At 36.8% G+C, this 25,624-nt stretch overlaps 2 protein-coding genes across 2 annotated transcripts; one reads left to right on the top strand and one right to left on the bottom strand.

The window, feature by feature from the left end:
• Positions 1-2,815: 2,815 nt before the first annotated feature.
• On the bottom strand, positions 2,816-7,687 carry LOC139974885 (thioredoxin reductase-like selenoprotein T1b). Its single transcript, XM_071982400.1, has 5 exons — positions 7,486-7,687; positions 6,153-6,390; positions 5,568-5,655; positions 4,733-4,863; positions 2,816-4,325 (listed from the first exon to the last, which is right to left on the bottom strand). The coding sequence occupies exons 1-4, from the start codon at positions 7,641-7,643 to the stop codon at positions 4,736-4,738; spliced, it is 612 nt and encodes a 203-aa protein (XP_071838501.1). The 5' UTR covers positions 7,644-7,687; the 3' UTR covers positions 2,816-4,325; positions 4,733-4,735.
• A 3,171-nt stretch (positions 7,688-10,858) lies between these two features.
• LOC139974745 (protein phosphatase 1L-like) lies at positions 10,859-21,519 on the top strand. Its single transcript, XM_071982131.1, has 3 exons — positions 10,859-12,208; positions 16,136-16,301; positions 20,859-21,519. The coding sequence occupies exons 1-3, from the start codon at positions 11,765-11,767 to the stop codon at positions 21,359-21,361; spliced, it is 1,113 nt and encodes a 370-aa protein (XP_071838232.1). The 5' UTR covers positions 10,859-11,764; the 3' UTR covers positions 21,362-21,519.
• Positions 21,520-25,624: the final 4,105 nt, after the last annotated feature.

Below are 25,624 nucleotides of genomic sequence, written 5' to 3'. Positions count from 1 at the left end.
GCATACTGATATCATATGCAAAATTTTAACCCTCTAATTTTCCCATTTTATTACAGACTAAAATGAAAAAGTTTGAATCTTTTGTCTTCCCCACCCCCTCCCCCTCCCCCATAAGTATGCCATTGAAGCATGGCTGTAAATTAGAAATTTGCAGTTTCATCTGTACAGTTGTAAATTGGAGTGGTATTTTCATGAGCCTTTGTTATTCTTATCCTTTTTTTTTTTCTTTTTTTTTTGGGGGGGGGGGAAGGCAGGGGCATTTCAAGCTACTACAATGCAGTATTGATTAAAGGAAGGATAAAAGGGCATTCAGTATTGGACCCAAAATTTAGGAATCTAGAAAATGCTAAATTAGCTAGGAAATGCTTAAAAAAATGCTAGAAATTGCTAAAAAGTACTTTACCAGCTGTTGTGATGCTCCAAAGAAAAGAAGAAGAAAGACAATTGAATGTCTCAGTGTGGGTGACTACTGTAAAATAATTTGAGCATTTGGGTGACCATTAATAGACATTCTGGCATATTAGGTTGGGGGGCAATACTGGTAATCTGTAAATGTTGGTTTGAGTAACTCGATAAATTTCCTACACTGGCTAGAGCAGGACATGGACTGTTACAGAGGTAAACTGTCTGCATTTATGTTGATTGCAAATTAAGTCTGCCAGCTGAGGGTAATTTGACCAGTCTGCTTCCCTCATCCCCCCACCCCCCCAGATGCCCTCACCCCAGCTCCACTCAAATCTTTGACAGGCTAATTTTGTCAATAAAATAGGCCACTATTTGCACTATCATGCAAGCTTTCACCACATAAAAAATTTGGTTAGCAATTTGATAGGTTGAAAAATTGACTTCTGTAAAATCCATTCCAAAACTTTTTGATTCTTGGGTAAACTCTCTGTGACTACAAAAAAAGGGCATTTTAGTATTTACTATTATCAGTATTTTTACCCTCCTCTCTTTTTCTTCATCTTAAACAAACATTGGTGTGCTCTTTTTTTTTATGTACAGTTGTTACAAAAAGAAAAACATACTTGCAAAAAAAAAAATCAACTGTTGTTTTGGAAATAATGTCGTGTAATTACAGTTCAAAGTGCAAACATGCTTTAGCATCAGTTATGTTCAAAGCTACAAATACAACAAGATTTCAAATTGTATCCATTTATAAAAAAAAAAGGCAGAGGGGAGAAGCGTTGGGGGGGAGGGTGGGGCCCGGGGAGACACTCCCCGAGTTTGACGTTTTCAGTGAGATCTATGAGGTAGAGGATTAGCAGAGGTCTCATGGACAGAATGAGCCGGCCACTCCGTGTTTCGTCGTCTTTCCCGTCAATTGTTTGCAATAAACGTTAAAGAGTGGTATCTCTGAAGCCGTTCTTTTGTCATGTAAATGCTATTTAATTTTTTGACTTTTTATCAGCTTAATAACTTTGCATGCATGCATATTAATATTGAATCATGTTTATTAGTTGGCCATGACAGAAGACACACACACACATAATGCACAGTCTATTCTTTACAATTGTCCATCTTGCTCCCACGCGTGTGTGTGTCTTCATCGTCGTGGTCTCCAAAGTTTGTGACGTGTAAATTAAAAACTATCAAGGTTTAACTTTCTTTGGTCTGTATATACGTTTTGCATTTGAAAACAGCTAGACAAGATATGGTATGGTTAAATACCGAAACTTGTGTGGGGTGTTTCGTCATTAATATAAAAACATCGAGTGTTTTAATCAGCAGGATGGAAGGGGTGAATCATGTACCCCCTAATAAATGGTAGACAAAAAGAAAAAAAACATACCTCTCAGATCGTCATTTGTAGTCTTCAATGTTATTTCTCTGAGGTTTACAAGTCATCCTTTTTTATGCAGTGTCCATAATATTTATACAATATCACTGTCCTTAAAGCAATTCAATATTCACTGTGTAATGAACTCTAGACAAAAAGTTCTACCCAAGGTAGAGCTTGGGTACAAAAACCTGATAACTTTGTCCATGCTTAACCCTGTTACATTGAGACTGTAACATTGACATGTGTTACATCAGTTGAAGTATCACAGGTCCCTTTCAAAATGGAAACCCATGGCTGGCACAGCTAGGGTGAACACCCACTCTTCATCCCTCCCATCCCCCGCCCAACCCTGTTTTGTGAAAGACCTCAAGTGGACCCCTTCTCAGAAATACAAGGTACCCCTTGTTTGGTAAACAAGAACCCTTGCTCCTACTTGTTTTATAGAAATTAAAATGCCCTTTCTGTTGCAAAAGTAAATCAAATGTGCCTTCTTAAAAAACTTGTAATTATGGTGACTTTTTGTAAAAAAAGAGAAAAACCTCTTCTAATTCTGGAATATTGATGGAATATTGTGGTACAGAAGGCACAGAGGTTCCACTTGTCCCAAACTCTTTGAGGGGTGATTTGTAAGGTAATCCAAATCAAACAGATCTCAAATTTAGTTTGAGAATTCTCCATTGGATGCTTATTTAAGGTTGAATATCAGTGACTGTTGTTTGAAATTCTTGAATATTTTTGAGCAAACTGGACAAGTCGTTCTGTTCTACATATTTTCACTTCCTTCGAGAAGTGAGGCAACTTATTTCTGTAAAAATTTGTAGGTCACACGAGTGAGAGTAATCGTATCAAGTTTTTGTACAGAATCTAGAAGTCTGAGAAATAGAATTACAATGTTTAAAAATGTTCATTTTAAAGATTACCTATTGGCTAATCTGAGGTGCACTATCCACTGGTTATAAGATATGTGAATTTCAAGGGAGTACCTTGATAAACAAAGACAGTTTCTTACAAAGAAAAGAAACTCTTGAGGCATATTTTCCATCATGATTTTATTTTGACTGATGTTCTTCAAATTTTTTCTCCAATTTTCTTTTTAAAGTTTTCTACACATGGACATATTCTATTTTTTTTAATTTAATGACAAGCTTAATGCAAACTCCCTGATATAATGATAAACTTTAAAGCATAAACAAAACACAACTGAACTAATACAATTATAGCACTCACACAGAAAGCAAATCACTTTACCTATGACTACACAACAATGACTTTCTGACCTAGACAATAAAAAACAAGGCTTCTCTTTCTTTGCCTAATGGGTGGGTCATTCCATGCCCAAATCACCAAATGTTTGGAAACATCTGCAGGTCACTGATTCAGATTTTGCCTGAAACACCCCCCCCCCCCCCAAAAGATTGTTCCGTGATACAAACTTAAAGTCACAGACAACTTTAGCTATGTAATAATCAGAATGGTCCCAAAGTTACGGCCCTCTGACATATATCGTGCAAATACTGTATTTTAGGAACACCACTGTAACAATGTTCTGTTGGCAAATTAGTTTCAATCTGAAATTGACTGAATCCACAGATGTAGTTCAATCCACTGTTGGAGATAACCCACTGCTCACTCAACTATCCACATCTTCATAACAAAACATCCAAAGGCAATGTTCATATTTGTAAAGGATCTATGCCAAGGACTAGGTGAGAATAGATTATCATATAACCTTCGACAGATGACAATAATAGGGTCTCCCAAAAAAAAAAAGGTTTTGTTTGTGCAAAATTATCCTAGGTGGTCAAAAATGTTATCAAGGGTTACTGGCAAAATATGTGAATCCCTCTGAGTATTAAACAGAACTGATCACAGAAACAGTTTGGAAACTGTCACTTTAGCCAATGATATTATTTATGCAAGATTGTAAAATACATCAATATCTAAAATGTGTGAGAAACTTTTATTTGTATTATGTAACACAATCAGAATCATAATTATAACAAATAGATTGTACTTCTCAAGATGAGTACCACAAACGAGTTCCATCTGTAAGAAGTTCAATAGATCATAATACACACTGTAGTACAAATATCTCACACCATCCTCTTCACCTTGCATTCTTATACAACTTACTACCCAAATCTTTTTTTTTTTGGCATAACAGCTTAAAAATTCTATAAATTACTGCTATGTCATAATTATGCTTGCAAGACCTTACCCTAACCATAAAATGAATGAATGAATGAATGAAAAAATGAATGTATGTATGTAGCTGACATTTCCCATGCCCAACTACTATAATAATATGAATTGTTCACATATGCAAATTATATATCAACATAAAATCAATGAATAATTAATAGGGACCAATCAGATCTGGCAATCATCCCACTTCTCACTGGTGGCAGCTAATCCTTCCAGCTTAACCAAACCTCGTACGAGGGTTTCTGGTTAAGCCTTCATCCAGGCACACTAGGTAAGCAGAGGGGTGATTGCGTCTATCCTTCTGAGAGGTCAAAGGCCAAGTTAGCCAGGAATGAATCTAGAAAAGAAATAGGGGGAAGGTATGATAAATCTCCAAACCTGAATTTAAATATTTTTTTTATTGAAAATCCTACGAATATACGATTTAAGATGTTTATCCGCTGACCGGTAAAATATACCGATTCACTCAAAACCTAACCAACAGAAAAGTTGACCATGAAAGATGGTTTGGTTGAGTAATTAGAACATATATAAAACAATGGATTTGAAATGAAATTAAGGCCTGCTCCTAGAACCTGACAACGTCACCATCATTATCATCAATTAATCAGTTTAAGCAGCATTCATGTAAGGCTACATGTATCAAGTCGTCCTTTAAACAGAGATATATGCCTGGAACGCTCCTTTGAAAGCAAAATCAATCGGTTTTCGGACCCAACAGGGAAACTATGTACAGAAACTTACCTCTTAGGACTGCACTGTTTGAGAGGACATACTTGGGTCGATGGTCATCTGCATGTTCTGTTCCAAGATATGGATCAGTTCATGGTACTGTGGTACTTTCCCAGACTCCAACTTGGACCAGATTGGCATATCTGTAACAATGGAAAACAATGGAAATCATGGAAATGGAAAACAATGGAAAATACAGAAGGTTTTTGATTGGGACTTCAATGACACAGAAAGATTATGTGAAAGCAGAGATGGATCAGTCATTTGTGCTATTGAACCATGTTGTGTGTGTACATGCAGTCAAATGTACAAACTTGGTAGTCATTCTTATAAAGAAATATATATACTGTATATATGAAGGGTAAGGAATCTTAAGGAGATACTGTGAGCTTCGATATCTGCTACAGGTAACCCTACAGTTTATAGCTTATGTTTAAGAGTAATTACAAGGAAAATCCAAAAAAGGAATTACAATAAAGACAAGTCTGGTAGGGTGAAAAATTCAACCTGAAAAGGTTGAATTAACTGTGTGTTGGTAAACCGAAATCACCATAGGTCTCCATGTGAGACAATCAGACTCGAGGCTGGAAAGGTGACATGAATGGATGAATGGGAGGGGGGGGGAGGTCTATTTGTCACTGTTAGAGGAAAGTTTGTATATTCTGTGGAGAATTAAATTCTATGGTTCAGAAGTCAAAGAGATGGAAATTTTTTAATCTATATGCGCATATTAACATTGGGGATGCCAACGTAATTCCTTGAGTGTAAAGGAAATGGTTGTAAATCTGGTTGATGATATATACTGTACACACTGATGAATTGAAAAGAATATTTTTGGTATTTTTACCATTGAGGGTAATTTCAAAGGCCCCTGTTGAAATGAGTTGGGTTTCAATTGCGTTGCTGATGAAGAATAACATCATGCAGGCATATATCTGAAAGAAACAAATAAAATATATACGAATAAAATAAGATATAAATTAAGTGACTGTTGTATGTTAAAGTGTATGATTCTTTCATCAACTTAGTAGTGAGTTTCAAACCTTAGCTGTGCTGAAATAATTTTTGGATTGTTAGGGTTTATGGTACAGGTAGACCATTTGCACAGTAAGAAAACTAAACATTGGTACCTGCTGTTGCCTGATGAGTATCACCAAATGGTTAAGCACCTCTTTTTCACCACAGCTGTATATATGTCAAACTGACATTTATATGTTTGAACCATTTTGTATAATACAAATTTAAGCTCACAACAGCTACACACAGCAAATATCTCAATCCAATAGTGCTACTCCTTTTCATCCTGGACGGATCATTTTCACATCATCAAACTCAAACAGGTCCTAGGTTTTTGCAAAACATTGTTTCCATGATGCTACCACAATTAAAACACTTCCTTTCAAATAATTATGAGGGGAGTCTGAACACGTACCTTATTTTCTACAGCCCAATTCCAAAAGCCTGGGGTGTCCATATTAAGGAAGGTGAAGGGATTATTGCCAGTGGCAACCATGATGATGGCAGCAAGTTTCAGAAATCCTAAGGCTCCAGCCAGATACCGTCTGACCACATGGGCATCGAAGTTGCCTCCCTCTATGGTCAAGCCAGGATATTGCTGGTTAAGGCGATTAGAATACTGCTGAAACAGGTTCCTGTACCCTCACGATACACTGCGAATTGAGAAGTGATTATTTTATATTCTTGCTACTGTATCTATGATGCTTTTTCATAACGGATTTCTAGATGACTCGTGAACGAAAGAGTCCTAAAGATCTTATAAAATGGCTATTTTGAACTCAGTGTGCACTGGAAATTACTAAGTTGGGTTATGAGACTTTTATTAAAGATACTGTATGTTAGCTAAAGTAGTTAAAAAGCCTCAGAAGTTTCTAGGGAAAATTTTTTCCTAGGCATATCCATCCTGTTTTTGATTGCGGTGCACAGTAAGGCTAGCACTTCAAAAGGAGATCCCGGCTATTAATCGATTAGTTTTAAAGTCTGTTAAACTACATCACTCAACCCTTATTGTTAATGTGGATGTCCAGTGCGTAATTATGGTCCAATAAGGTTTTGCTTGATTTTATTAGGGAAAGTTCCCTTCATCTTCTGTGGAACAGTTCCACTAAAATCAACACAGGTGGTCAACTTATGATGTGCCATATAGTACATTTTTACTACAAAGGTAAAATTTTGTTGGATTGAAAGTGGGCAAAGAATGCAAAGCAGAGATATAACTTAGGCAATACAATACAGTGTGCAAATGCAGTTGATCAAAACTTTCTCAGGTGGGGAATAGTAACAAATTATACCTTGCCTAAACACATCTAAATATAATGAAATATCACTAACAAATGAAATTAAGAAAAAATGCTCATTGATGCTTCCCTCCCTTTTGTTAATGCAAATAAAAATTTAACTGAAAATGGAGAACGATGTTCGCCTAGGCTAGGTCTTGATGATTTTTACAAATTTCCGGACCGGGTAGAAACTGCTTGGACGGAGTTGTTACTTTTCCCGTCGATTCCCATCACTAACTACTAGCCCGACGATGTCACTTCTACTAGCCTAGTACCAGTAGTAGTACTAGTGCTATGATCTACAGTATATGCATGTCCAAAGTTGGGCCTAACTCTACGTTGTAAGTTAACTGCTCATGTTAGGATAACTTAAACCTATACTAGCCGCTATGATACTGTATAACTAGTAGTGTACTGTAGTGTTAGCCTGTACACTGCGCTATACAAAGCGACTGACTTATTGCTTACCAATACATAAATTTTAAAGTTGGTGTTGTAAAATGAGAAATTCTAGACGATTTTCTAAAGTCTGATTTGGCCTCAACAGAGGGGCTCAACTCTCTGAACGATATTATACCCAAAATAATAAACGCCAAGGCGTACGCAACGTAAGTTGTGTTCGCCATTATAACTATCTTCCGTCTAAGCGCTTTCGTCACGCTTGTACCAAAGATAAAATTCCAAAAGGAAAGATATTCATTTCACTGAAATAGGTATACCGAAAGTGAAGGACGCCATTGCGTATTTCACCACAGAATTGATGTGGTCTGTGCCACCATGGAGCTATTACCGAATGGTGCCACTAGCTCTTTAGCACAGAAATGAATTTCTTTGCTCCACAGTTCGCCACAAAGGCAGGGATTCTGAGTTGGAGAGACACCAACATTTTGTTGGAGGAGCAGTAAAAGAATAAGAAAGGGACACGATACTTTTGTCCTGTGACTTGTGAAGATTGTACACATGGTGGTGGCTCAGATGGGGGAGGGTGAACAATAGCAGTGGCGGCGGAACCGGGGGGCTTGTGGGGGGCTCAGCCCCCCCAATGAAAAAGTTGAGGGGGCAAATGCATGATAAGCCCCCCCAATATTTACCAAGACTCCGAAACGTGCATTTGCCCATTTTTCAATGCATACTTGTCGGTCTGTCCGATGCACACGTATACTATAGGTGTAATAATTTTAGTAATTGCTGGGGGACCCTCGACCCGTCCCCTGGCTATAGACCACATTGTCACCCCAACCGCCCCGGGAAAAGTGGAAGCAGTGAGTGTGAGTACCGGTAAGCGTAACACAACTTCGTCTTAGGCCAATGACTTGCCTCATTTCAGCCAGTTCTCCAACATCCCCTTACTTAGTGGCGGAGCGTCCATATATACAGTCAGGGGCGGATGCCCCCCCCCCCCCGACGGACTCAAATGGACTGCTGGCGCCCTTTTCAGCTTTTCACAACTTTTTACTTATTCGCGATTATTAACTATTTTATTGCGCTCTCATATACCTATTGAAATTTGTCATATTCTGTTGGTGTAATTTTCCGACAAAATGGCGACGACACCTATTTATTCTCCGTTTATCTGCAAATTAGCAAGGCCCGGAAAGGGTAATTTCCTGCAATCTAGGGAGTATCTTTACTCAAAATTTTTCTGTACGCTCCGCGCCAACCTGTGGTGGCGCTCCGCTTAGATAGTGTCGAAAGCGCCCGTACATACCACTCTTGCCCCCTCCCCTGACCAATACCCCTAGCTCCGCCACTCCCCTTACTACCCTCAAAAACGTCATTGCGAGTACACTACGAGTAATAGATACTCTCTTAAAACACCATCGAATATACAAATTACGGTTTTTACAGACTTTTACGTGCAATCTGAGAAACTGCAGGCTTGAGACCCATATTTTAGGGCTAGGTATTCGCAGCATAAAACACTCGGGAAGTGCCGTTTCCGGCCATCTGGGGGTTTGAAAAAAACCAAAATTTTATTACACGCTCCGCGCCAACCGATGGTGGCGCTCCGCTTAGATAGTCTCCACACATTAGCCCCCCCAATAATTTTTCCGTTCCGCCGCGCCTGAACAATAGTCTGCACTGGGCGGGGAGCCATACTGTGCTCACGGTCTTGTTTTGGGCTTCAAAAGGTACCTTGTTTCAAGTAAATTGCCATATGCGTAGAAAGCTGTCTGATGTGGATTCAGGGGGGGGGAGGAGGGGGCGAAACCAGTCAGATAAATCGAAAAACTTGACGTCACATGGAAAGCGGAATGACGTCATGCTACAACATATTTGACGCTGTTATCAATACCCGAAATATTTTGATAACAATTGTAGGGACACGTTAGCTTTTAATGTTGGATTTCAAAATACTGATATTAATGGCAATAATTGCCAGCACTGAACATTCCGACTTACCCTTTTCTTCTTATACATGGAGTGATTTTCATGACGTTTTTATTTTTTATTGGAGGCCTGTGTGTGATATTTTGTGTAATGTTCCCCATAGCTCCAAAAGTGTGGAGGACATGTATGTTCCCGTCCCCTTCCCCCACGTGTTATAATAATTATCAGCAGTTATTTTTACGACGCTTAAGCGACCACAAATGTGGGAGAAACCCGCAAGGGCTTATGGATTACAACTTACACGTCGGGTGGCTTCCAATTCAACATTTTAACTCAAATTTGGAATCTTTTCAATTTTAGAAAGTCATTTCAGATGGGAAAACCGTAGATTACTCTTTGGATGAAAAACCCATCTTACTATGACCCGGCCGGGTGTCAAACCCGGAACCTCCCGATTGCTAAGCCTCATTGCTTCAAATGCCACCGCCTTTATCCATTCGGCCACAGCACCGGTTTGTGCACGTGTAGATTGCAAGGACAATGAAATTACATAATGTCCTTACTAGGGTTATAAACATATTATTTAATAAGGCAAACCATCAGTATCAGTATGGTCATTCAAAAATAGGCCAGCTAGCTAGGCCTATATATATATATTGGATATTTCCAATATCCAATTGAAGGCCGTTTGTTTACCTCCGCAGATAAGTAAATGTACATACAGTATGACGTCATACTATTCATCAGACTCCATAAACAAATTCAGCGTGAGTGTCACTTCTTCTCCGGTCACAATCTTTATGCTTTCTGTGACGTCATGTCCAATGCATGTGACCAGTTTACGCAAGCAGATTTACGGACCAACGACCAAGTGCTAGAATCGTCTAGAACCGATCGTCATACGGCTCTGTTCTAGACGAGAGTTCCTATTAAGGAATTCTATTCCTTCCCGAATAATGCGCCCTCAAAAGTTAGTAAGTAGGAATCATCTTTTAAAACGACCTTTGCGAGTTTCCCAGGTAATGACAAATTGCTATATTAAAACATTCCATTATACTAATTGTATTTAATGAACTCAATACCTGCCAAATTTCAGACTTCTATTAATCCGATCAGCAATTAATAAATATGTTAGTACTACATTGAAAGAAGAAGAATAGAGCTCTTAATTTTGTTTTACTTTTAGATTTATGTTTGATATGTATTTGGTTGTATTGTTACTGTAGTATTTTCATGTTCAAAGGGGACCACAAAGAGACCACAGTGCTTAATAGTGATTTGCTCTTAATTAATCTCTTTGAAAACTTATCGTGGTCAAACATCTGAGGTTTACAAGTACAGCGACTGGATGGATATTTACAGTAGAAGAGAAAATTTACTATATAACCTACTTTAGTAATGATGGATTTATATTACAAAATATATATTGTCAGAAACGCCACCACATTTGTAATACAAAATAATGTTCATCGTTCACTATTTATCCTGTTGGCGTTCCATACTCATTTACATGTAACTGTGTTGGTGCGAAGCATGTTCAGTTTGTATACAAATACAGTGAATACACGTACACAGCTAGGTAGCTGGAATCGCATTATGTCTAATATTACTACATCGAATATTCAATAAACTTGGCAGACAAACCAAGAAAGGACTATGTGTCAACACTTCGACGCAGTTACGTTTATCAGAAGTCTATGATCGAGATTGACCCAGCACGAATTAGTCCTTTTTTGGTGCCTTTCTTCTAGCCGTGGGATCAACACACTTTCCGTTGCCGAAAGTACACTTACTGCATTTTCTAGTCTGGCCTGCTGCTGTATTACAGTAGTTATTAGTAATAGAGTACTACTAGTACTAGGCTAGTATTGAGTAATACTTGCCTATGCAGAACTGATATCAGACTGAGGCTAGTAATAGTATTAATGGCCAAGGTCTAATGTTAGGTAATGTTTCTTGTTACTAGGCTAGCCAAGACTTAACTTTGTTCAATCGCCTTTTTTTTGTGTAGAACTCCTGGTGAATACTACCACACTTTATGGTGCTAGCCAGCAGGTTAACCAAATTGTAGTATAGTTTTTGTGACAGAACTTGAAACCAAGTAACACTGTCCTAAAAGACCTAAGTTAGGCATTCCGTTACTCCTATACTCAAGGTGTGAATTAACAGTGTGTTGATAAAAGAACATATTAAACAATCTAATGCCATGGAAACACCTATTGCAGCTAAAGCAGTGAATCATAGCCCATGCACTTTGCTAATGAGTGATTGACGACTGGCATTTATCTCAGGGGAACTTGCAGTCTGACAACTTAACCGCCTCAGATAGTACGAAGCATATACATGACCACCAAAAATTCTAAGTAGCAATAATTGTTGCATACGGTTAGCCAGTGGAGTGAGATTAAGTTTCAAAATGACGTTATTAGCAGCAATGTTGCGTTACATTAGGAATACACTTCTCAGACCTGAAGTGCTTGTAATTTTTGTACTCTGTATCTTACTCATACTGTATACTTCAGTGCGATCAGACAATTGGTTCCTTGATAAATTAACTGGCCTCGTCTTCTTCGTGAAGGACACACCAGAAGGTAATTCCCGTAGGAGATATTCAGGTCTGAATGGTGGCCCGGGTCCACCAAAGCTGAGGTTTGATCCTAATGAGATTTACAAAGACATTAATAGTGTTGTAGAAGAACCAGTCCATGATGAAGTTAAGGGATATTCTTACGAGGAAGATAACATGGCAGTTTATGCAATACAAGGAAGAAGGCCTGGCATGGAGGATAGATTTCAGTACAAAAAAAGTGAAAATGGAGAAATACAGGTGTACGGTGTCTTTGATGGACATGGTGGACCAGTAAGTATTGAATGCACTTTTTTATATGTATTTCATACATGTACATGGTATCCATTTTTGGACATAACTTTAAACTTTACAGCTGTATTTTAGTTTGTTCATTTTAATGAGAAACTTATTCATGCTGTAATCTCGAGTAGGCTTGATTATTGCAATTCTCTTCTATTTGGTGTAGCTACTGTACATCCCAGCTATCAAGATTGCCAAAGGATTCAAAACACGGCTGCTCGAATCGTCCATAGGGCGAACAGGTTTACCCCTGTCACTCTTATATTGGAAAAGAACAACAGGTTATCAATAAGACTCCGTATTGACTATAAAATTATCATTCTAGTTTTTCGTGCCATTAAAACTGGTACCCTAAACTACCTTAATGTTCTCTTACATCAGCAAGCAAAATGTAGACCAATGCGTTTGTGTTATCAATTTTGACTTCGGGTTCCAATGTCATGTACAAGATCTTTTGCGTGAAGCTTTCTGAATGCTGCACCACGTTTATGGAACTCCCTCCCGGTTGAAATTAGGTCTTTAGATTTTATTATTCAGTTCAAGGGCTGTCTTAAAACTTTTCTTTTCTATCAACTCTATTCGTTTTTGCACATTCAGCACCCATAAAATCGCATTGAACAACTTTTGTTGGAGTTGGCGCTATATATGTTAATTATTATGATTATTATTATTCTTATATTTACTTCGTTCCCCACTTACTGTACTGTACCTGTCTCCCCACAACCTAAGCACCGCATTCTACCATGTCTAGTATGCCCTGGTAATCTTTTAACACTGTACACCCTCACTGACCCTAGTGAGCTCCTTCATTTTTCTACCACCAAAGTGTCTCATAGTGTTTTCGGATTGGGAAAACTTTCCTTGGTTCAGAGGGGAACCTCTGTTCCGGGCTCCTTCTGAGGTCTCGCCGGACCCTGGCTCTACAGTATATAAGTTAATTATTATGATTATTATTATTCTTAATTCAGAGCATATTAACATATGACATAAATAAATGCATACCCACCAAATTCGCTAATACCAGAGATTCTGCCAGGATATGTTAAAAAAGTTTGGAATTCAATCATGCACACAAAAAGGTGGTGTGGGAGGGGTAAGAAGGGGGGTGGGGGAAGGTAAAGCAGCTAATTGTGGGCCCCTCAAAAAGCCATAGTAGAGAATGTGAACATCCCATAAAAGGTAAGTAAGCTCTGCATATTGTGGGGGACAGGGGGGGTGGGCCGGTGGGAGGGGGGAGAGCACACCATCAATCTGTTAGTCCCTCATCACACCCTACTTTAATCTTGAAAATACTGGTCTGTGATATATTGACAGGGAATGCATTGTTATTGCAAACAAAGGTACTGTAAATGGTTGGAATTTTGCCCAGAAACATAATTTTACCCTTTTTGAAATTGAGTTGAACTATAGTTCAATTCAGTTACTGTAGTTCAGTTAATATATTTCGCAAATATATAGCTCTACATACAAAAACAGTAATGGTATACAGGATACAAGAAAAAACATAAAATGTTCATCAAAGCTAGTAACCCTAAAGAAAAAGATAGAAAATAACCAGTATACTTCAAGAGAAAGCTCACAATGTCCTGGGGAATGTATAAATTATCCAAAGTTTATACTGGTGAATCATGACCAATACAGTATCTGTGAATAGTTCTAAGGAAAGTCAGATCCTCCAAGAAATTGAAGAGGGTACTTTTGGAAACTTGCAGTGCTCTTTTAACACTTGAGCTAAAATTTGATGCCAGTTCCGATGCTTTTATAAGTGGTTCCTCTTTCAGAAATATTTTACAGTTTATATTAAAAATTGATTTACTGTAAAGGTAAATTTATATCCTGGATAGTCCACAACTCAGAATGGTACAATCTCAAAGTGAATTTTTACATTTAATTTAAATCAAGCATAAAAATGTTTTTCTTTTTAATCCCAGCCATTGTACAACTTAAAGAAGTGTGGTAACTGAGCATAGCACCATTATTTGTTGTACAGTAACAAACTTGTTAGTGTACATATATATGTAGACAACTGCACTACCACTCTAGTATACAGTATGGCAGCATCATATGTACATAAACTATCATTGGATACTGTATGTGTTTAAAGCAAATTTTGGCAAAACTGAAGTCAGCAATTTTTCCAGACCAACAGTACAGAGTCTATACAGAAAGATTTCAGTTTTAGTCAAATTAAAGACATGGTTGGTGTTGTCTTTATCACCAAAATATATTACGTCATTTAGTAGTTGAAGTTCAGTAGTTTGTAGTTAGTGTACGTGTAGTTCACATTCTGATGCTATAAAGTACTTGTCATTTATTACTTAAACTCTGATGCTATAAAGTACTCACCATTTAGTACTCCTACTGTACAGTACAACTCTTTCAACTGTTGATCTACAAATATCATATATAGTATACATGAGTTTTGCAGGCCTAAGGTGTTACTAGTTTTCAAAAATTTGTGCAGATCAACCATGTGCATACTGTACCCATATCAATGATCTGATAAGCATCACCATAACAATATGATCCTCCTCAACTTGAATCATTTCTTATGCAGTACTGTACCACACAAATAACACAAATTGATATACAGTAAGAGACCAGTGTGACAAATTTACTTTCTAAGCAGCTTTGGAATTTTTCTTCCATTCTGAAAGAAGTATTATTATGATTTTAAAAATCACATCTGGGAGCTTCCATATTATCAATGAATGAAGTCTCTCAGATGGCTTCCCTTGGTCTTTAAATAGTTTCATAATTTCAGGGTGATATTTTGGAGTTTACACTTATCAGTATGTAGCTCGGCTAAGTTGGGTGTATTTACTGTAGTGGTATTTTTACAGTAAATGTGAATTTTTGAAATTTTCACATAAATGATTTCACCAGCAGTATCCCATGAAATTTATTCCAAATTATTTTAAGTCACAGAAATCGAACATTTTAAGTTACTGTTTGCACAGTTTTATTTAAATATATACTAGATAAATTATTTGATACTTTATGTACAGTCTATATAAAGAAATATTGATCAGAAATATGTAAATCAACTTTGGCGCATAAATACATTAGACTGTGTTAAGGTGGTAAGATTTTATCTAGTTCATCCAGTTGTTTTTTGTGTGTGAAATATATACACAAGATTCAAGCAAATTTACATTAAATATTTTCATGAGGGACTGTCAGAAACTTGTTAAAAGTTCATATTTTAACTATTAGTAACAAAACTTGACAGTAATTTACAGCTTACAAGGAATCATGGAACTGTGTAAATATTTTGCTTAGCACTTTTGAAGCCTATAAACATTGCCTCTTATCAAATACTACATTGTTTCTGTGTACAAAACTGTACTGTATGCATCTTTGCAATTGTATATGTATAGCAATTTTCCCACTTTGCATAGTGTTTTGTAATGCGATACTGGCTAAACTATTCAATGGCTTTCAAGTTACTTGAAGCTCTAGTGAGTGACTAAAAGTCCTAAGGCAACGCTTCATACATATACTCCTTTTTGAATGCACTTTGCAAGCATGTTTCTTTAACCCTTTATTATTCATTTCTGCTACTTAACCTCTTAGCAATTTTCTGCCATCCAGGCCTAATTGATTTGGGGGTACCCTTAAGTTGCTTCAAAAGTGTTTTTAAGCACTGTCATATTAAATAAAGTCTTGTACTGTATCCGGAAAGGGGGTTACGTCACTCAATATTATAATCACTAAAAATATTCCAAGTGTCAGTTCTCTCATAGTGTTTTGCCATGCCTACTGTTACCGTACAGAATTACAGATTTAAGTGAAAGCCAGTCAGCAATCCGATATCCTTTTGAAAATTCTTTCTCCAGATCGGACCAAGGAAATTTTCTGATCAGGGTTAATAAATCTTTGATTCCATTTTTTACTCCCCCCCTCCCTCCCCTGCAGGCGGCCTCCTCGTTTACCAGAGAGCACTTACTGGATGCAATTCTAGACAGAATCGCTGACGAAGATGACCTATCAGAGGCAGACTTCCCAGCTATCCTCAGGGAGGAGATCCTGTCTCTCGACGAGCAATATATAGCCGTGGCTAAACAGACGGCTGACTTTTCAGGTGATTATTATGTGGCCATTGTTTATTATGCAAGTTAGAGGAAGAAATTCGCTACTGGGCAAACTACCATCAATGTATAGTACAGTCAGTAACAAAAATTATATAGAGCAAAATTGGCAAAAATCTGAATATATTTGTCTTGATGATAAAAATGTGAATTGTCGATCATTCCCGGGCCTAAACAGTTTGGCAAATTACTGGGCTAAGTGGAGGAGAATAGAAGGAAAGGCACTGTAGGGATTGCGACATGGTTAGTCGTTGGTTTATGACAATCGCGCATAAAGAGATCGGCGTGATTTCCGTACGTAACATGAAACCCCATATTACTGCACTCATTCATTACCAGCAAATGTTATAAGACTGCCCTCATGCTAGTGAGAACTTGATTTTAGCCAATTAGATTACTTTTATGTGGCTAAACTTATGAAATTCTAGGTCTGTCATCCCTTATGATTTGTTGGCATAGTTTGGTTTTGGAAAGCAATACTGCAGCTATGGCTTTTCAGTAGATATTTAGGTAAAAGGACAGTATTGTATTTGATGTTGGGCACCACTGTATGTATTGCAGAAGTCCTGTTTGCCTTCAACTGTATGTCAGTGTAACTTCCTATTTCTTTGAGGCTGTAAATATAAGATGAACCAGTTTTATTTTTTGTTCACAAAGAATTAAGTACAGTATATTTTGTTGTACCTAGAACAAGATGTTCTTATTCTGCCTTGTTGAAAGTAATTTTGGCTACGTATAATCCTCATATTCAATTGCACGATACTGTCGTTCTCAAAATCTGCAAAAAAAAACAAACAAAAAAACAGATAAAACTTGCATTTAATTTGTAAACTTTAATTAATATTATACCTTCAAATTTGAACCTTACCAAATACCAACAGTACATCTATGTATTTTCATAATATACTTTTAATAAAATAAATTGAAATATTCTCTCTGCCCATTACAACATTACATAAGTTTTACATGCATATGGTCAGTTAAAATCAGTTTTCCGAGTTCCTTTGTAGATACCCAGACATTTACTCATTTTTCCCCAGGGGAATGGGATTAAAACTCATGAGTAAAACATTTTTTTGTAACAGCTCTACAGTTACGATATATCCATCATCTGAATATTACAGTGTCTAGATATAGCATATTAAATTTCTTCTTTCAGCTTCTGATCTAGCAATTATATAAATATGCTAAACTGGTCACAGGGTATTAAAAAACAAAAACAATTTTTTTTGTAACAGCTCTACAGTTACTTTATTCATCATCTATTACAGTGCTTAGATATAGCATATTAAATATCTTCTTTCAGCTTTTGATCTAACATTTAAATATGCTTAAATGGTTCCATGGGATTAAAACCCATGAGAAAAATAATTTTTTTGTAATGTTCAGCTCTACAGTTTCTATATATTCATCATCTGAATATTACAGTGCCTACAGATATAGCATATTAAATTTCTTCTTTCAGCTTTTAATCTAGCAATTAAATATGCTAGTCACATGCTTGACAGATGTTATCAATTCTGGGCGGTTCGTCATCTGTCTACCTCGTTGTTGATAGTGTTACTTGTTTTGGTTGTTAGATTACAACGGTGGGGTTCACCGTTTCCAACGTGTCTGCGATGTTCGGTGTGTGGGTGTTTAGTCACGCCGTTGTCAAGACCAACACGTATCATACATACTGTACATACAGTACACCTGTGCACAGTACAAATCATTACACATGTCAATTTTCATTTCCTGTCTTTAACGTTTGGCCATGGAGATTAATAACTGGAGTAACGTTTGTTTCAGTAACTGCTAGATACAATATCAGTATATGCTGTTACCATAGTATGACTGTTTGTAGACTTGTTTTTAAAGAGGATCTAGTACTTTGAGATTTCATTTTATTTTTGACCTTTCTTATAAGACATGTCATTTTGAAATGTAAATATTGGATGTATGCTGATTCCTTGCTTACCTGCCTACTCACTACCTTAGCACTCTCCCTCCACCTCTCTCTCTCTCTTTACCGTGCCATTTTATTCAAGTTGCATTTTTGAAAATAAACAAGACAGTTAAAGAATTGTTCCAGAATCATTTATAGTATGTCTAATTATGTCATTAAGAAAATGCATACTGTACATGTGAAAGATAAGGTTATTCTTTACACCAAGTCTTTTTTTTTGGGGGGGGGGTGGGAAGGGGAGGGTTGGGGTTATATCCTAGACTAAATATTTGTGCATTTTTATAGAATCATGAAAGATAAAAACCAAGTAGAGGATAAATTGTCTTGCTAAGAGGTGTGCAAGGGAATTGTTTTTGATATTGTCAGCTCATTTCTCTGCCTCACATGGATGGGCTTGCTTGAAGTTCAAGATGAGTACATATACATAAACGTATAAGTAATTACTGTGCAGGAACAGTAGTGAAGCATTAAAAGCATACACTGTATTATGTACATAATCATTACTAACAATTATTAAGGCTGACACAAGACCAATAGCCCAGTGATTAAAGTAAACCTGAGCTGATGAACTCTTGCCATTTCCAATTTCCTAGCCGCGCTACCCTGATCACCGGGGCCCTTACATAACGAGGAATTTGGTGAGCAGCCAATCCTCTTCATTGTCTAATTGTGTGACCTTCTAAATGTCATCCAGAGGATTAAAACAGGAATGAAATAATTGGATTTATTAAAGAGATGATCGTGGAAGTGCCAAAGAGATTTCTCTGCAGGTCCATTTTTGTTTAATAGTGTGCAGATGGACAAACCTGCTGTTTTGTCAAATAGTGTGCTGTTGTTTGGGTGTGCTGTTGTTGTTTCCCAAACAGAATCCAAACTTGATGGACTTCACTTCCTTCACTTTTATTTTTTGACAACTTATGTGATAAATGTCTCCTTCACAGCCTCAGTAATCTTGTTCTGCGGTACTTAGAGTGAACTGTTAATCACTGAACCCCCATTGTCATGGTTACTGTAACTAGTAGTGAGTCATTTCTTAAAGAGAATGTCAACTTGTATGCAGTCATATATGTACGGACCAAATATATGTTGAATCAACTTTCAGCCTGACTTTGACACACAGCTAGGGGCCTGAAGTATTAGCAAATGTTTCAAGCCAACAGAAGTTCACACACTCCAAAATAGTATACTGTAGTATTCAACATAGCATTTGTATATACAGTAGTACTCAGTATACTGTAGCATATGTACATTGAGTACTGTAGTATGTATGCATGCATGTGTGGCTTCAGTATATAGTGCTAGTATGCATTCAGTATGCATACATACATTGACATCAGTGCTGTACATACATGTGTGACTGCAGTATAGCATATATGTTGTATAGTATAGCATCAATTAAGTATAGCATACACAGACTACAGTGTAGCATAAAGCATACATTGTATATAACATGTGTGACTTCATTATATAGCATTGAGTATAGGAAACATAGCTTTCACGATAGCAGATATTAACTATAGCGCATTGAGTATATGGCATAAATATACCTCAGTATAGCATACATATTTGTGTGCCTAGGTTACTGTAGCACACATAGTATAGTATGGTATAACATATGCATATGCATATGTACATATATTCATACAAGTGTGACTTCAGTATAGCATTTAAAACAGCTAACAGACTTTAGTTCATATGTGCGTAATAAAGCAAACATAGCATATATACTACAGGTATGTTAATGAATGGAGGTAAACAACAAAGGCAAATGAATATATTCACACATACATACACACAAACAGTACATACATGTTTGAGGCTTCATTATTGCATACATAGTACAGTAGCATTTGATATAGCATACATAGACTTCAGTATCACATACATCTGGAGTATGGTATAGCATTCGTTATAGCATACTGTTCATAGACTTCTGTATGGCATACATCCTGTGGTATGGATAGCATACATAGACTTCAGTATGGCATACATACTGTAGTATTGTATATCATATAGCATACATTGACTTCAGTATGGCATACATAAGTACTGGAGTATGGTATAGCATTCGATATAGCATACTGTACATAGACTTCAGTATGGCATACATACTGTAGTATGGTATAGCATTCAATATAGCATACATAGACTTCAGTATTGCATACATACTGTAGTATTGTATTGACCAGAATTCGATATCTATAATATGACACACGCGTGTGTCTCAATTTAGTATATCATTTCAAGCAAGTTATGTGCACACATCCAAGACTCCAGAATTTATTTTAAGAGTTTTTGTTGGTATTCACTATGTTGTTCTCCTCTGTATAGCTCAAGGTAACAAGATAGAAGAGTCATGAAAAATAGCCTGAGTTGCATATTTGTATTTGTGTTTAAGGCAGTTTTCATTTCTTTCTGAAACTTTCTCTCCTTCCTGCAATTACTCTCAGGAGAGTGTTCGTCTAGACAGGTGCGTGTATTTGTGTATACACGTTAAATGGAGGAACAGTACATGAGAGAAGTTCAGACATTCCATATATAGTATATACTGTACGACGCTATGATCTGTTCTCTCTTTTATGTTTTACTTCTTTACATTCAGGTTCTACTTGTGTCGTGGGTCTCATATACAAGTCCAAGCTATACGTAGCTAACGTAGGTGATTCAAGGGCGGTCATGCTCAAAACCTCCGGTCAAACCATTCCTCTTTCGGCCGACCATAAACCAGACCACGAGAAGGAGAGGAAGCGGATAGAAGAGGCAGGAGGCCACATCGCTTTCTTTGGCGTCTGGAGGGTTGTCGGAATTCTAGCAACTTCTCGTGCAATAGGGGATCTCCCTCTGAAGGTGAGGAACTTTATCAACGCGGAAGCAGACGTGGTCACCTTGGATACGGAGGAGCAAGAGGCAGATTTTATGATCATTGCCACAGATGGATTGTGGGATGTATTCACGAACGAGGACGCGACGCAGCTTATCAGGGCCAACATGGGGTCGCCATTCCTGGGCTCCAAGCATGCAGTGATCCAAGCGTACCTGAAAGGGTCCATGGATAACATAACAGTAATGGTAATCAAGCTGTATCGCACAGACAAGAACAGCTGAGCTGAATCGGGTCTTTCATGGTTTGTAGCAGTTAGGTGTCGCAATGGGGTTCATGGGAGTCACTGTAGGTGTGGAGATAAGGGTCAAGGGTCAAAGATGTAATTCTTATTTTCATCTGAAAAATTTCATGTCTTTTTCTTTTGTCCAAAAAAAGAAAATGGAAACAATCCATCTATCTGTTCCTCATACATATATGCATGCTGTCATGCGTTCTCAAGAAGGGAAATGCCTTTAAAGTGACGTGACCTTCTTCCAAATTCTTTCTTTTTTCTTTTTTCTGCTTCTTCTTCTTCCTTTTCATGCTACATTAGTTTGATATTTTGTTTCATATTTCCAGTACTGACATAACTCCTCATCATTTTATGTCTTCTCCTCAGAGACTGATCGAGCATCATGTTTAGGGTTTCTTCAATAATTTGCGTATCGTTTTGCGACCTGTTTAATATTTTGGAAAATAATATAAATACCACATTGTACTGATGTGGTTGTTCCGTTACCTACTGGTAGAGATAGCAAGATGGCAAATCCATGGAAATTGCATATCTCATCTCTCACACACTTCCTCACATTTCTGATGTGGGGGGGGGGGGTAGGGGTGAAGTACAATATCTCATCTCCCTATACATCACATGGAGGGAGATGAGATGATTACGGGGTACCTTTAGGAATGATCTTGTAGTGTTTACAGTGGATCTTGTGATGTTCCTTCTAAGATATAAATCACTTAAACTGCTGTCTTTGATAAATAATAGTACCTGCATTATTACAAGAAACTGGTTCAAAAGACACAACACCAATTAAACCCTCTCAAAAGGTTTTGCTATGAAACGGCAACAATAAATATATCAAAAACCAACATCAAAACGTGTTTTATGGTAACGTATAATTAAGACAACTGTGCCATGGCTTGCTGTATGATTACAGTACTTTGTGTTAGAATTTGTTCATTCTTGCATTTAATCTATAAAAAAATATTGCTCAATTTGTATTTTCTCTCCCATCTTTTTTGTTTTGTGTGTGAAAGTTCATCTCAGATTTTGACATTAAATAAATACTTCATAAAAACAAACAAGTAATTAATTCATCAATTTTTAAACTCTTGCCAAAAATCTGTCACAGCACAGAGGAAATGATTTGTTTACATTTTCATAGTATTATTTACCTGATTCTAATTAGTTTTTGTAGAACTCTCGATTCTATTTCCCCTGTTCACTTGTGATTGCCAAAAAGTTGGCTAATTAACATTTTATCAAATTACAGACAACCTTTTCTTGATGGTTTATCAGTACTTAAATGTTTTTTCCCCTTTGCCTTGTTTTTCTTTCTTTTATATTGATATTTATTCTTGAGTTGGCATGAACTTTTTTGTTGTTGTTAGTAGTGTAAAAGTTCTTTCATGTAGTCAGGTCATGTACAATTGTACATTGAGACCTGGATTATCCAAATCTCCTTTATTTTCCGAATGTAGGCTTATCCGGATCGGATAAAAAGAAAATGGTAAAAAATGGAACATGATTGTTTTCACACTCATCTTCGAGTCGACTTAGTGCACATTGGACAGCGACCACCTGGTTAACTTTAATTTTTACTGAATGGTTTTTCCAATAATTTGAGATGACTCAATTTTTCTTCATACAACTTAAAGTAATCATTGAGATGATCTAAGGGATTAACAGTTTGTTCATAGAAGACAAAAACTATCTATTACTCAGTCAGATCTGAAAGACATCATTTACTGTCACAGAATTGAGAAAATTCATTGGGGATGTGTTTGTGACCTACAGTTTCAGAAAAATGTTCCCAGCAATATATTTGTTAAATAATCAACTTCAAACCACTGGAAAATCCTTTTAAGTCATACGTATGAATGTTTCAATTTTACAAAAATTTCATTTCATATTGGAATAACAGAAAAAAATCCCTCAAAATTATACAAGGTGATGGAATGCATTGTGAAATCATGGTCTGAATATAAATATCAAAGGTAATGTAATAAAATTCTCTCAGAGACCATGGTTGTAATGTTTAACCAAAGAGTAAAGGTTAGTCACTTATACTTGAAATTCTTTTATTAGGAGTTTTCAAGGTTGTTGTTATTCATCTTCTTTGTAAATTTGTTTTTAAAATACTACCCAAATTACTGTAATATAGTGGTCTCTTATTTAATTATAAAGTTTCCTTTTCTTTTTGTGTGGTATGGGCATGAGGGGAGCAATGGGGAAAGGGGGTTGAGCAGAGGGGAGAGTGTTGTTTGAGCAGGATTTAGAAAGGAATTAGTTCTTCTTTGATGTGTATATGTGTGTGCTTTAACTGCATTCCAGTCCAGTACAAATATTCAGTAGATATATTTATAATCTTCATTTATACAGCTATGATCGTGTGTTTCATTTATAATTTTCGTTCTTTACTAACAGCATGTGTATTTCTCATCTTCTAATGAATTTATAAACTGTCTTTAGTATGGCTCCACATTTGGAACATGATTCACATTCAAAAGTGTAGGCTACAATAGCCTAACATGCAACATCATTGAACAGTTAAGCTTTCTGTCCTGTGTGGTCTGCATTTTACACAGAAGGCACTGCTGGTCTGTAGAAATTTGACCTCTATTTGCTTGAACTCAGTAAGGTACTGAATCTTGACTGGCAAACTGCTAATATCTAAACCTAGTTGACATTTTGAGAACTGCAGGTTTTCTAATGGGAGTGCAACCATATAGCCATTATAGTGTTAGTTTTACTTGGCTGTGAGTTGCATGTTCCTTGTTCACTGCGTTGAGTAAACAATTCGATCCATAATTATTTGGATATCAGAAATTTATATTCATGCTAACAGCAAAACAAATATATTCTATTTTTCAGACAGTAAATTGTTTGCAACACAGACTCAGACAGGTGTTCCAGAAAAAGAAAAAAAAAATTGTGATGAATATATTTGTCATGGGGTCGAGGTACGGTAGAGAAACAGCAATACAAATCAAGGTACTTGTGGATAGAAAAAATGTCAACCTTTGGCATGAATGCATAGCAAACAAATTGAGTTTGGAAAAAAGAAAATATTTATTTTGTATTGGTATAGTTTCATTTTCATTGGGATAGCTAGTTTTAAAAATTGAATAATTTAATTTTTTTTATAAAGTTAAAAATTAGTTTTTTCATATCTTCACAAATTATGGCAGGGTGCTGATGGAGGGTCATGTCCAAACCTGTCAATCCCCCCAAAAGTAAGAAAAGTTGGAGATTTCAAAAAGAGAGAAAAAATAAACTGGAGGTTTTTGCCCAAATCCTGGAGATGTTACAAAACTTACCATAAGTCAAACAAACCTTCATTTTAACAGTAACATCCAACTTCCATATCGTTCTGCTTTAACTCCAATTATAGCACGCTATAGCTAAGAAAGTTTTGTGATTAGGTAATCAACCTGCCACGGTCGTAAATCAACCTCATGCAGGCTCCAAAATTAGCCTGCATAGCTTATTATCACCAGTAGACTCATATGTGTAAACACTGTGTGGAAATATGTTCTTGTCTATCATGTTAATCATACAGCGTTCACCCAAAGACCCTCATACAAGAAAATATGTGGCAGGCGTTGCAGACTAATTGGTGAAAAGAGGTCATGTCACGACCAAGGAAGGTTGTTTATGTAATCCCAAGAAAATTTTCCATGATACCGTGCTATAGTTGGGGTCTATACAGCAGACCTTTGAGGTTGTTTCGTATTTTTCAGGTTTTTGCATGTGATACTTGCAAATCCCACAGTGAGACAACATGTAAGACTGAGGCTCACGGTTGAAACTGAGAGTAGGCAGGTGTGCATGTCATAGCATTTACTTGTGACTTATTGGAGATTATTGTTTTCATTGTCAATGACATAGATCAGTTTACATTCTATATTCCATATGCAGCCATTTAGTACTTAAGACATTTCAGTAATTAATATTCCAAAACTTGCAATCGACAGTGTAGATTCATTTGTTTAGATCAGTCATGGGTATAAAACACAAAACAGGATTGGAATGCACCATGTTGCCCATGAAAGTTGTTTCACACCTGGCCATGGTCGATTCTTATACCAGTCTCATCCAGGATGCACTTTTAAGTACTTATGAGCTATTGAACTTACATGTCTCACCCCTACAATTACGCTCCCCTATCTATACCTAGTCTTGCAAATGGAAAAAAAGTCACTAAATTTCACAGGTTCCAGTAATAATTTGAGGTTAATTATATTACTGTATCAAGCCGCTTAGCCTTGGTAAT

The sequence above is a fragment of the Apostichopus japonicus genome, chromosome 10 (assembly GCF_037975245.1).
Source record: "Apostichopus japonicus isolate 1M-3 chromosome 10, ASM3797524v1, whole genome shotgun sequence".
Taxonomy (NCBI): domain Eukaryota; kingdom Metazoa; phylum Echinodermata; class Holothuroidea; order Aspidochirotida; family Stichopodidae; genus Apostichopus; species Apostichopus japonicus.
The sequence above is the reverse complement of the archived record's forward strand: the minus strand, read 5'-3'. Positions and strand labels throughout refer to the sequence as shown.

Bases quoted from the DNA above. Each gene is read 5' to 3' on its own strand.
- LOC139974745 (XM_071982131.1), top strand. From the start codon at position 11,765: ATGACGTTATTAGCAGCAATGTTGCGTTACATTAGGAATACACTTCTC. The intron at 12,209-16,135 runs GTAAGTATTGAA...CCTCCCCTGCAG, and splicing joins TTGATGGACATGGTGGACCA to GCGGCCTCCTCGTTTACCAG. The intron at 16,302-20,858 runs GTGATTATTATG...CTTTACATTCAG, and splicing joins ACAGACGGCTGACTTTTCAG to GTTCTACTTGTGTCGTGGGT.